Consider the following 12523-nt stretch of genomic DNA (forward strand, 5'->3'; position numbering starts at 1 on the left):
TACCCAGATTGAACCAGAGTGAGACTCAAATGGGACATGAGCAAGTAAAGGACTAACATATGCTGCTTATGAAAGGAAAGACCTGTCTCTGAGGGAAAGGGAAGACATGGAAGTTTTACATATGCTGAAGGCAAACATTTTAGTGTGTCCTTCTTTGATTGCAGGGTCTGGCATCCTGCCATGTAAGTGCATTGTTAAATGAGAGAATAAAGAATAAATAGTGATTCTCAGTTACTGTTCTTTCTAAATAATTAGGCTTTGACTAGAGGGTAGCTTCAGATTTGTCCTGGAGACTAAATTTTGTCACATTTTGTCATCTCACAGTAAAATTTCTTTTAATGTGTTGTGTATGTTCACTTGTTTTTTTAAAAATGGTTTGCCTGTTTTCTAAATAATAACCTCTAGATGGAAGGTACTCAGTAATCTGAGCGAGTATGGATCAGTTATTGAACTACCAGTGGTTCTACTTAACATATTACCAATTTGTGAAATTCTTTTGAAACTCATCACCCCCAACTGATATAGAATATGAAATCTCTTTTTAAAACCAAAGAATCAAGGGGGCGCCTGGGTGGCTCAGTTGGTTAAGCTCCGACTTCGGTTCAGGTCATGATCTTGTGGTTTGTGGGTTTGAGCCCCACGTCGCACTCTGTGCTGACAGCTCAGAGTCAGATTCTGTGTCCTCCTCTCCCTCTCCTCCCCCTGCTCGTGCTCTGTCTCTCTCAAAAATAAATAAACATTAAAAAAAATTTTTTTAAACAAAGAATCAGGGCACCTGGGTGGCTCAGTGGGTTAACTGTCTGACTCTGGATTTTGGCTCAAGTTATGATCTCACAGTTCATGAGATTGAGCCCAGCATAAAATCAGGAGATTTAACTCGGGCTCACATATTAAAAGGAACATGACACAAGCCTGATGTTGGCAAATGTTTAAATACTGAAGTGCTCTGGGCTCAGTCCCTCCGTGCACAAGGGGAAGACACAGTCCATTGCCCTGAACTGCCCACCGTGTGTTGGCTCAGCTGCATGTGGAGCCTCTTTCTGGTAGTGCAGGGCCTACCAAATGGCACAGTGCTTTGCTACCTTACTTTTTTCTGACCTGGAGACTTCCTCTGTTTGCAGGTGAGCGGCCCTATCAATGCCCTTACTGTGAAAAAGGATTCAGTAAAAATGATGGACTGAAGATGCATATTCGTACCCATACCAGGGTAAGATTATATTTCAACTCATTAATATTTAGTATAAAAAACTATACTTGTTTTTATTTTTTTAATTTTTTAACATTTATTCATTTTTGAGAGACAGAATATGAATAGGGAAGGGGCAGAGAGAGAGGAAGACAGAATCCGAAGCAGGCTTCAGGCTCTGAGTGGTCAGCATAGAGTCCGACGTGGGGCTCGAACTCATAAACTGCGAGATCATGACCTGAGCCAAAGTCTGATGCTCAACCAACAGAGCCACCCAGGTGCCCCCTATACTTGTTTTTAAAAAGGAAGATATTTAGTGATGCGTGGGTGGCTCAGTCAGTTAAGCCTCCAACTTCAGCTTAGGTCATGATCTCACAGTTTGTGAGTTTGAGCCCCACATCGGGCTCTGTGCTGACAGCTCAGAGCCTGGAGCCTGCTTCAGATTCTGTGTCTCCCTCTTCCTCTGTCCTTCCCCCACTCTCTGTCTCTCTCTCTCTCAAAAAAATTTTTTTTAATTTAAAAAAGTTATTTAACTTTACGTAAAAAAATAAAAGTGATGTATCTGAAATTATATGTTTATATTTATGATGGACATTTGGGGATACACTTTTTTTAAAAGAAAAAACAATGAAAGAAACAAAAGCCCAAACTCCAAAAGTTTCCCCATTCTTTGAGTTGTGAATGTGTTTAGGAGGAATAGGAATTATAATTTGCAAAGTGCCAAATAAATAGATAGCAACATTTTAATACTAAAAAGTATAAAAGATGCTATCTTGCAGAGCATTTGCCAGTAACAGGAACATTCTTGAATTAGAGGCTTGTCTGTAAGTCTGTGACCACTAATTAATACATATGAGCAAGTACATTTGCAAGAAAGATGTTGAAAATAATGTGAGTTATTGGTAGGGGCTGAAAACTGGAAAGGACAACTCACTGCTTCACAGGGTGTGCCTGGTGCTGCCTTCCAATCTTTTCCAAGGGTGCCCTGTGTTCTTTTGCTTGTCAACACCTCTCTCTGGGCTGTTCATTCTGTTACATATGGCTTCCCCAAACTCAAGCATCTAAGTCACCTGCCATATTAAAGACCATGAACAGCTCACCCTGTATCCAGCTACATTTCTTAGCTCACTATTCTGTTTAGGGCACAGATAGATACTTTCTATGAACTTTCCACTTGGAAATTTGATGTTTTAAATAGTTCTGGATTTTGCTGTACCTGTCTTGTCACTGCATTATTTCTCATGCTGTTCTTTTTTGGTCTGGCCTTTTAACAGTGCTTATGGTTTGCATATAAATGACATATTTTTCCAGCTTTTAAGGACATGCTTAATCCCCTAAGAGCAATTCTAATTTAGGCCTTTCCTGGATTTCACTTTTTACCTTAACTATAAAATAAAAACTTTAGAGAAAACACATAATAATAAAATCCTTTCCAGTATAATAATATTCTAGCCTTCCATTCCAGTTCTGTAGGCCATAAAAGATACCCTCTGAGGTCCTATTAAGAAAATAACTCTTCTTGTCTTTCTGGTGGAGGACACGGGCAGTTTCTCTACTCATTAAAGCAAATCCATAGCGGGTTTCTTGTTCTGGTTTATAACATCATATTTATATTATATGAATATTAGTAATTGGAGTACTTATGGAATATACAATTACTTTGTAAACAATAAAGGATGAGGCAAATATGACTGCTCATAATATGACTTAAATGTGCATAGTCAAAATATTTTTTTTTTTTTTACAATTAGTACTATTAAAGATATTTAAGTTGTTTTTAGTTCAGTTTAGGAAATTATCTTATATGTGTACAGTTTTTATAGTAGTGTTAATAATGTGTTTTAAAGATGCCGGTATACCAGCAAAGGAATCCTGGTCCCTCTCATCAAAACTAGTGACGTTAACCAATTCTGGGCATTATGGGAACATATTATATTATTCCACATGATGACCCACAATAAACACGATTATACCACAAAAGAGTCTGTTTAAGTCACAGCAGGAAAAAAAAAAGTCTTTTGGGTTCTCTCAAGAAAGTATGATATTTCCAATTCAACTAATCCATTTTTACTTTGTTTTAATATAAAGTTTATTAATGACACTAATAGAAATAATTAGGGGCGCCTGGGTGGCGCAGTCAGTCAAGCGTCCGACTTCAGTCAGATCACGATCTCACGGTCCGTGAGTTCGAGCCCCGCGTCAGGCTCTGGGCTGATGGCTCAGAGCCTAGAGCCTGTTTCCGATTCTGTGTCTCCCGATCTCTCTACCCCTCCCCCATTCATGCTCTGTCTGTCTCTGTCCCAAAAATAAATAAATGTTGAAAAAATAAATAAATAAAAAGAAATAATTATAATAAATACAAAGACCACCAATCACATGCCAGGTACTAGTCTGGGCCTTCATATTAATTCATTTAAGAAGCCTCATAACAATTTGTTTATTAAGAGCTCATAACAATTTGTTAATAAATTTAAAAAAAATTTTAGGGCTTTTTAAGGTAGGTATTATTATGGTTCCTTTTTAAAAAATGAGAAACTGAGGCACAAGCAAGTAAGTATCAGAGCTGAGATGGGAACGCAGATTGGCTACAGAGACAACCCCCTTACCTACTACACACATTTGCCTTTCATTTGCTTAAATATTTTCGTTCTACTGACTAGTGTACTTTCCATATATTTTTAAACTAAACAAACTGCAGTAATGACCCCAAATTTAAAAGCCTCATGTTCATTTGAATATTTGACCCTTGACTCTAGGATCCTGAAACTGCCTCAAGGTGTCCAGGTGCAGGTGGTACCTTTTAGCAGTTCTCAAGCACTAACTGCAGAAAAAGAAAACAAATCCGACCCTTTGATTAAGGGAACACCCGACAGTGCCTCAAACAGAAGCACCCAGGATTTTAGACAGTATTCCCTACAAATAGTAGAATACCCCAAAGAACAGGCTAAATGGATACGAGCCTTTCAGGTTTTGCCTCAAACTCTTCTTTAAATTCTTTTTCATGCATTATTTGTGTTTTATAACAGGCAGCTTTAGTTTTGAAATTGTATTTCCTAAGCATTAAATAGATACAGATATCCTCTGCATATTAGCACAACTTACCAAAAGCTAAGATTATCTGCTGAGTCAATCTAATTAATATCAAAAACCAAAAAATACTTTTAAAAACAGTTGTAGAGGAGCAAGCTGTGCAAGTTTTTATTTTCCCAGTCTTATTGGGGTTTTATAGGAACAAATGCAAAGATGATATCATTACATTTGGTCCATAACACGTTTCAGTTTCAGTTTTGTACTCCCATTACGTTTGGTATTCAGATAGCTCTAATTCCGGGCATTTTTGACTTATTTCAAAAGATAATTTTAATTCCGCTACAACAAAAACTATATTATTCAGCAAGCTACGTCTTTGAGAAGTTTTGGTAAGTCTGCACAAAATGCCATGCCATGCCTACATCCTCAGATTTATATTCTGTGGTTACTGCATGGATGCCTTCGTGAAGGAACACAAAATCCTTTCACTCGAGTATTGTTTATATGGTCCAGTAAGGGCTGCAAGTGTGGGAGACAGCTTTGCTACAATCCACATTTTACTAAAAGGCTAAACACTCATTGGTCTCTTACGGAGAGGCCACAGCTTAAGTCCAAGACTTAATTTCCTTTTTTGATTTCTTTTTATCCATTTCCTCCAATATATTGTATATTCTCCTTATTTTTGATTTTCAGCACTTACACTCTGTTGTGCTAGATGTATCCATCCTGCTTATATCTGTATTTGTTATTAATAGTTACATTTTGGAAAAATTCTCAGCTATTTTTTTATTATTATTATTTCTTTGGTCCCTTTCTTTCTTTTTCTTAAGGGATGTCAAGTATATATGTTAGATTGTTTGATGTTGTCCCATAGCTCTTGGTAGTTCTCTTCTGTTTTTGTTTTGCTAGGTTTGCTTTTTGCTTTTTGATCACAGATCACAGTGTTTTTCTTCTTGTCTTTGTGTTTCTATTTTCCGTTCAGATATTTTCAGTTCCACTGAATCTTTCCTCTGTTGTCCCCAGTCTGCCTATTGAAGGAGTTCATCTTTTGTTTACTTTTTAATGTTTATTTCTTTTTGAGAGACAGAGAGAGACAGAGCATGAGCGGGAGAGGGGCAAAGAGAGGGAGACACAGAATCTTAAGCAGACTCCAGGCTCTGAGCTGTCAGCACAGAGCCCAGTGCAGGGCTCGAACCCGCGAACCATGAGATCATGACCTGAGCCAAAGTCAGAAGCTTAACCGAGGTGCCCCAAAGGAGTTAATCTTTGATATCATGTTTTTCACTTCTAATATTTCCATTTGGCTTTTAAAAAGTCATTTCCATGTCTCTGTTAAAGTTGCCCATTTGTTTGTACATGTTGTCCACCTTTTCACTGGATTCTTAAAATATTAATTATAGTTATTTTAAATTATCTGATCAGTTCACCATCTGGACCATCTTTCAATCTTGTTGTGTTGCCTATTCTGTCTGTTGATAATGGGTTTAGGGGGGTTGCTTTTTGTGTGTCACACAAAATTTTGATTCAGTGCCTATTACTGTGTGTAAAAGAATAGTAGAGACCAATGTAAATATTATTTATACCTGGGAATAGGCACACCTCTTTTTCAGACAGATCATTAATGTGAGGGATTGAGCTAATCTAGTCAAGAGTTGAACTAATTTTGGGTCTCTTGTTGCTATAGTTACCATAGCTTTTAAGCTCCTCCCATGGTGGGCTGCTGTTTCAATGTTCTTAGTGGATGGTCTGGATGGTCAGGCATTTTCTGCAGTAATTCTACTCTGCTGACAGACCCCGTATGCCTTTGCCACAGAAGAGGTCACCTTCTCTCCCTGTCTCTCCCTCTCTTCCTCTCCGCCTTTGCACCTCTACTTGTTGTAATCCGCTGGTGCTTGTTACCTAGCATGAGACGTGAGTGGGGCAGAGGACTCTTGCCTCTCTTGCTCTAGCTTTAGGATGAGGCAGGTGCTATGTACCTGAGCTTCTGAGATAGAGCTTTCTCAGCATTCCTGCTCTTACTGAGTGGTGGGCAACTTCTGCTTCTGCCTTAGTTCAGGTCTAGAGCTGCAGTGACCTGGGCACTAGCTACATTGGCTATTTAAAATGTAATTGTAGAGACACCTGGGTGGATCAGTCAGTGGAGCATCCAACTCTTGATTTTGGCTCAGGTCATGATTCCAGGGTTGTGGGATTGAGCCCCATTTCGGGCTCTGCACTGAGTGTGGAGCCTGCTTAAGATTCTCTCTCTCCCTCTGCCCCTCCCCAACTGATGCTCACTCACTCTCACTCTCTCTCTGTTTCTAAAATAAAAAACAAAATAAAATGTAATTGCAATTAATTGTAACTACAATTAATTGTAGTTTAATTAAAATTAAAGGTGATTAATAGGACATGTGGCTTGTGGCTACTCTATTGAACAGCAGAGCTATAAAATAATTCTGTCATTGCAGAAAATTATTTTTTACAGCACAGGTCTTGAAGGTCTGGTGGCTGAACTTGGCCTCGTGTCAGTGGAGAGTTTGGGGCATAAGTGAGGTTTCTGCTCCTCTTCCGACAGCAGCAGACCTCTTGTGCACCTCATTGCGGACCTTGGGCAAAAGCAAGTCCAAGAGTACCTCCCCTTTAAGTCAGTGCAGGGTGCAGGGTGTGGGCAAGGTTCCGTTCTTCCCCAGAGACAGAGCCCTTTCCTGAGACCAGGGTGTACCGGGGTTTCCTGCCTCAGCCCCAGCAGCAGATGTCTTTGCCTCCTGACAGAGATAAGATACAAAACATAGCAGAGAAGAGGCATTTGTTTCCTGCATCAGAAGGGACTGTGGCCATGGTGGTGGTGTGCTTATTCCCTGGCGGTGGCCCATCACCACCTTGTAATCATGCAAGGACCAGAACACAGATAAGTCCTGGCCTGCCCCTAATCTTTCTCACGAGCACATGGTGGAGCCAATGGAAAAGAAGCTGTGATTGGTGTGGACTTCTAAGGTACTTGGGTCCCCATGATTCTAATCTGAGCTATCCCCAGAACACACAATGGGCCTTTAAGAACGCTTTAACATTGTACTTGTTTTCTTCCTACTCACTTAGGTGACAGCTGTCACTTCCTCTGTGCTGAGACAAAGGGGAAGCAGTTCTTATCTTCCACTTCTGTGGCATTTAGTTCACCTGCTTGTCTGGTGACCTAAGCTCACAAAATGTCCCATGACCTTGGGTTCAAAACAATGATGTAGATTATCCAGCTCTTTTTATTTTTCTTGTTAGGGTGGGAGTGATGTTCTTTGTGTTTTTTCACGTTTTAAAAGCAATAATTTATCATAGCTGTCTGGGTTTGTTGGGATAACTTCTTGTAAGTAATATCTCTAGATTAATTATCTGCCTGGAAGCTGATAAAAGCAGAAAATCTTACACTCCCTGACTAGTTAACACCTCCATATAGTTAGGGAAGCATCCCTATTTACAGGCTCATGTGGCATAGACCACTGTGTTAGGTTTGTACAAAGTAGTTCTGTTTCCCAGGCTATGGAGAGGTCAGTCTGCCTCGGGGCAAGGGCTTGGCAGGCCTCCCACAGGGCAGTGCATTGGGAGTCATTTCTCATCACTTGTCCAAGTATGTCTCCTTATCTCCCTTCTCTCCTACCGTTCATGGACTTTCTTCTCTGCTTGGGTGTTGGAGGAGACCACCTCTTGTGGGGAGCAAGACTTCTTTCGTGTGGGCGTGGGAGGGCTTCAAACCAAGGCTTATTGAAACAAGCTCAAAAGGAAGTATTCATTTTCCCAGGGGTTTTAGGCTTAGAGATGCTCTAGGCACACTGGCAGACCTCTCCCCTCCTTATGCTATAGTCCTTTTTCTAAAAGGTCTTCTTGACCACCCTAAACTGTATCTGAGGTAGATATCTTTATGTGTAATGTCTCAAGTGCAAGTTAGTACAGTACACTTAGGAACAAAAATCATCTGCAGTTATGGACTTTGGGTTTTTATTGTCTTAGACACATAGAGCCAAAACACTCACTGAGATAGGGCACATTCTCATAAATATCCATTTTGTCAACATTAGGTTCAAAAGGAATTATTTTTATAATTATTTACTACTGAAAGTTTCACATCTTACTTCATCATTTGTGATGTTCAACACAGAAAGCACCTGGACAAATCAGAAAGTTATTCCAGAAAGTCTGCCTTTTGAACACCACTTAGAAACCCAATTAGCTTACATAACTTTCAAGATCACAGCTGTCTCTATAGCCTTGTTTGTGGGAATAGCCAGATTAGTTTTTACAAATATGAAGATGCAAGTAATTGCTAGTGGTTAAAAGTAACAGCAAGTCTTTTATGTTGTTTATATTTTGTTAATTTTCTTCATGAATCTTCCTATCCCAGATCCTCCGGTAGTTCAGGTTTTTTGGTGGGTTTAGCAAACTCATGCACTTTGCACTTTCTTTTGCCACCATGCCGTGAGACCCTGGGTCTCTAAGGCCAGACTGGAGTGGGATGTCTCTGAGTCCCTGGGCATCAGGCACTGCTGAATTTATCTGGAGGCTTTGGGGATGGAATACCAATGTAGCAATTTGAAAACTATATAAAAATATCACCAGAGCACCCAGCTGGTGCATCATGTGGATGCAGTGTAAGCTTGATGTTGAAGGAAAAAGAAGAGTTAATTCATTACGGGTGAAGAGGAGGAGTGAGAAGTGGATGCTAAGAGGAGGAAGAGGCAAGAAGAATTTCCCCAGCTACAGGAACATTGTATAGGATTTTTGTAGCCTTGGTTGAGAACAGAAAGGGGTCTTTTAAGGGCAAGAGTCGGCTTGCAGTCCTCATGAACACATTATGAGGCATTCACAAAAAACCTAGAGACAGATGCAGAAGCAAATCTGCTGAATCAGGAAGGGGGTGGGTAAACTCATTCCAGGAAATGCCAGAGAGAGAGAGGGTGGTATTTCAGTTGAGCTTTGAGAATTATGGAGGAGGAAATGCTAGGCAGATGTAACCTCAGGGGCAGAGTGAGAGAGATAGTAGCTAAGGATCCTGTAAGGTGGCCTGTCTGCCATGACTAAGTCTGAGGATGCATGTTGAAGTCTGGCTGCAGTGGCAACAGGCCGGGACTGATTTGGTAGGAATCCTGGAAGCATGTTGTTTTGTGTGATGTGTTTTATTTTGAGTAGGGGTGACATGATCAGCTCTCTATTGAAAAGGCTGCTCTGAAGATACACTCAAAGGTGAATGAAAGGAGGCAGTACTGGAGGCAGGGAGACCCAGTCAGGAGGCATGCTGGAGTCAGCTGTGCTAGACAGGGAGCTCACACTGGGTGGCCATTGGACTTGAAAGTAGGAACATAGGTGAAAGACACCTTTGAAATGGTATTGAAACGGTTTAGACACGTCCTACCTGTAGGTGATGAAGAATAGGGAGGAGTCCCAGATGAACCTGGGATGCTTAGAAGGGGCACTTCAGAATATAGTGATGTTCCACATGGAGACAGGAAGAGTAGCTAGTAGATTTAGAGATTTAAAGTAGTTTGTTTGTTTATTTATTTATTTATTTATTTATTTATTTATTTATTTATTTATTTTAGAGAGACCGAGGCCATGTGAACAGGGGAGGGCCAAAGAGAGAGGGAGAGAGAGAATCCCAAGCAGGCTCTGCGCTGTCAGTGAGGGGACTGATGCCAGGCTCAAACTCACGCAACCATGAAATCATGACCTGAGCCGAAACCAAAAGTCAGATGGTTAACCGACTGAGCCACCCAGGCATCCCTAGAGTAGTTTTATATCTAGAAAAGAGAAAGAGATTAAAAATAAATTTAATAACATTTTAAAACTTTATTATGGCTGGGGCGCCTGGGTGGCACAGTCGGTTAAGCGTCCGACTTCAGCCAGGTCACAATCACGCAGTCCGTGAGTTCGAGCCCCGCGTCAGGCTCTGGGCTGATGGCTTGGAGCCTGGAGCCTGTTCCCGATTCTGTGTCTCCCTCTCTCTCTGCCCCTACCCCGTTCATGCTCTGTCTCTCTCTGTCCCAAAAAATACATAAACGTTGAAAAAAAAATTAAAAAAAAACTTTATTATGGCTTTAGAGAAAACATTGTAATTTGCTTTTATTTTTTATTTTTCGAAATCTCACCAGCTTTTGTGCTTATGGGGACTAAAGGGTATGGCTCATTGCCACTATTTGAAAACATCTTTAATTTGGTTTTGGAATTAGTAAATCTTTTATTGTTTCTACACATATTTCTTGGAATTTTATATGCCTTGCAAATCATTTAAGATAAATGGCTTTGAGACTATTATATTTTATTTGGCTCAGAAAATACACCTTCATGAAATTAAACATTCTTATTCTATCACAATAAGGTAGATTTTCCCCTTGTAAAAGGGAAAATCAGACCATTTGAAAAATAACTTCCCTTTCAGGGACTGACAGCAACATTTTCTCCCTTTCTTTTTCTCTTTTTCTTTTCTGTGAAAATTATTTTTGATGGTCATCAACCCATTTGGCCGAGTGCCTCCTTTTTTAATCCTCTGTGCAACTACGCTTATGAGTTAGTCAGCATTCTTAAAATTATTAGCAAAGAAAGTTTTCAGTTCTCTGGTTAGGAATACTTTTCTGGCATATCAAATGATGTTCCTAATTTTAAAATAGGACTTATGGTTCAGGCATTCTAGAACATGATGATTGGTTCCCTGAATTTCCTTAGGATTTGAGAGTAAGAGACAAAAACGTAAAATAAATTGGATTTCATACTTTTGACAAATGTATTGGATAGGTAAATTATCCTATAGGAAAATGGACAAAAGTGTTTTGTGGAGTTAAATTCTCTTTCACTGTATTTAGGGTTATAAGGGTAGAGTTACATTGATGTGATGGATTGAACTGGTCCCAGGCATGAAGTGTGATTTTTCTGCAGAATTTTTTTAATAGTACTTACATTATCATTGAGTATTTCCATGCCTAACTTGATATTTTGGAACAAAACGAACAAACCTAGAATCATTCATCTAAAATGTTAACGTGTTAGTTAGAATATTGGTGTCGTAATGTTTTCAATATGGCTGCCATTAGTTTTTTCCCTTCTTGTATGCACATGCTGCTCTTTACATCCACAAGTAGAGTCTCCCTTCCTTTGAATCTGGCCTGGCTACAGTGACTTGCTTGACCAATCAATAATAGAATACAGCGGAGGTAATATTCTAGAAGCTCAGAGGCTAGGTCATAAGAAACTTTGTAGCTTTTGTTTGTGTCTCTTGGACCCATGCTGGGAAGATCACACATCATTTGGAGATAGGCACTCCACACAACAGTCAACACGAACTGCCAGTCATAAGAGTAAGCCATTTTGGACACCTAGTCTATTTGAACCTTCACATGGCTGCAACCATCTCCTGCAATTATAGGAGAGACTGAGAGAGAGAACTGATGTCTCTGTTAACAGCCCACAAACCATGTCAGTCCCCATTCAGCCCACAAACCCAGCCCACACAACTATGTCAGTACACATTGAATCCACAGATCCAGTCCACAAATAACTACTTATTTTAGGTCACTAGGTTTAGAGATGGCTTATTACACTGTGGTAGGTAAATAGAACAAGTGGTAAATATTGTCCAATGCTGAATACGTATGATTTTAATTTTATGATACACTTATGCATTTTAAAGTGGTTGACATTTCTGGACAAAGTACTAAAGTAAGCACTTACAGTATGTTCCTTAACAGAATTAGCTATTGGATCGTGATATCATTAGCAATGAAGCTATATTTTGTAATTGGGAAAATATAATTAAAAAAATTTTTTAACGTTTATTCATTTTTGAGAGAAAAAGAGTGAGTAGGGGAGGGGCAGAGAGATAGGTAGACACAGAATCCAAAGCAGGCTCCAGAGATCATGATGAGATCAACCATGAGATCATGACCTGAGCTGAAGTCAGATGCTCAATCTACTGAGCCACCCAGGTGCCCCCTGGAAAATATGATTTTAAAAATATAGTTTAGGGGCACCTGGGTGGCTCAGTAGAGGTTAAGTGACAGACTCTTGGTTTCAGCTCGGGTCACGATCTCAGAGTTTCGTGAATTAGAGCCCTGTGTCAGCCTCTGTGCTGGGCATGGAGCCTGCTTGGGATTCTCTCCCTTCCTCTTTCTCTCTTCCCCTCCCCCACTTGCACCGTCTCTGTCTCTCTCAAAATAAATAAACTTTAAAAAATACATATGTTGAGAATGCAATCTGGTGCAGCCACTCTGGAAGACAGTATGGAGGTTCCTCAAAAAACTAAAAATAGGACTACCCTACGACCCAGCAATTGCACTACTAGGCATTTATCCA

At 40.0% G+C, this 12523-nt stretch overlaps 1 protein-coding gene across 5 annotated transcripts in view; it reads left to right on the plus strand.

Annotated features, from left to right (window-relative positions):
• Positions 1-12523, plus strand: part of PRDM5 (PR/SET domain 5) — a 208600-nt gene that overhangs the window by 157184 nt on the left and 38893 nt on the right. For 4 of the 5 annotated variants that reach the window (XM_023252841.2, XM_023252842.2, XM_023252840.2 and 1 more), the window contains one exon: positions 1122-1207. The exons of the other annotated variant lie outside the window; for it this stretch is intronic. In XM_023252841.2, the coding sequence (XP_023108609.1) occupies positions 1122-1207 (86 nt within the window). The remainder of the gene's footprint in view (positions 1-1121; positions 1208-12523) is intronic. 5 annotated transcript variants of the gene reach the window in all.

This window comes from Felis catus, chromosome B1, assembly GCF_018350175.1.
Source record: "Felis catus isolate Fca126 chromosome B1, F.catus_Fca126_mat1.0, whole genome shotgun sequence".
Classification (NCBI taxonomy): domain Eukaryota; kingdom Metazoa; phylum Chordata; class Mammalia; order Carnivora; family Felidae; genus Felis; species Felis catus.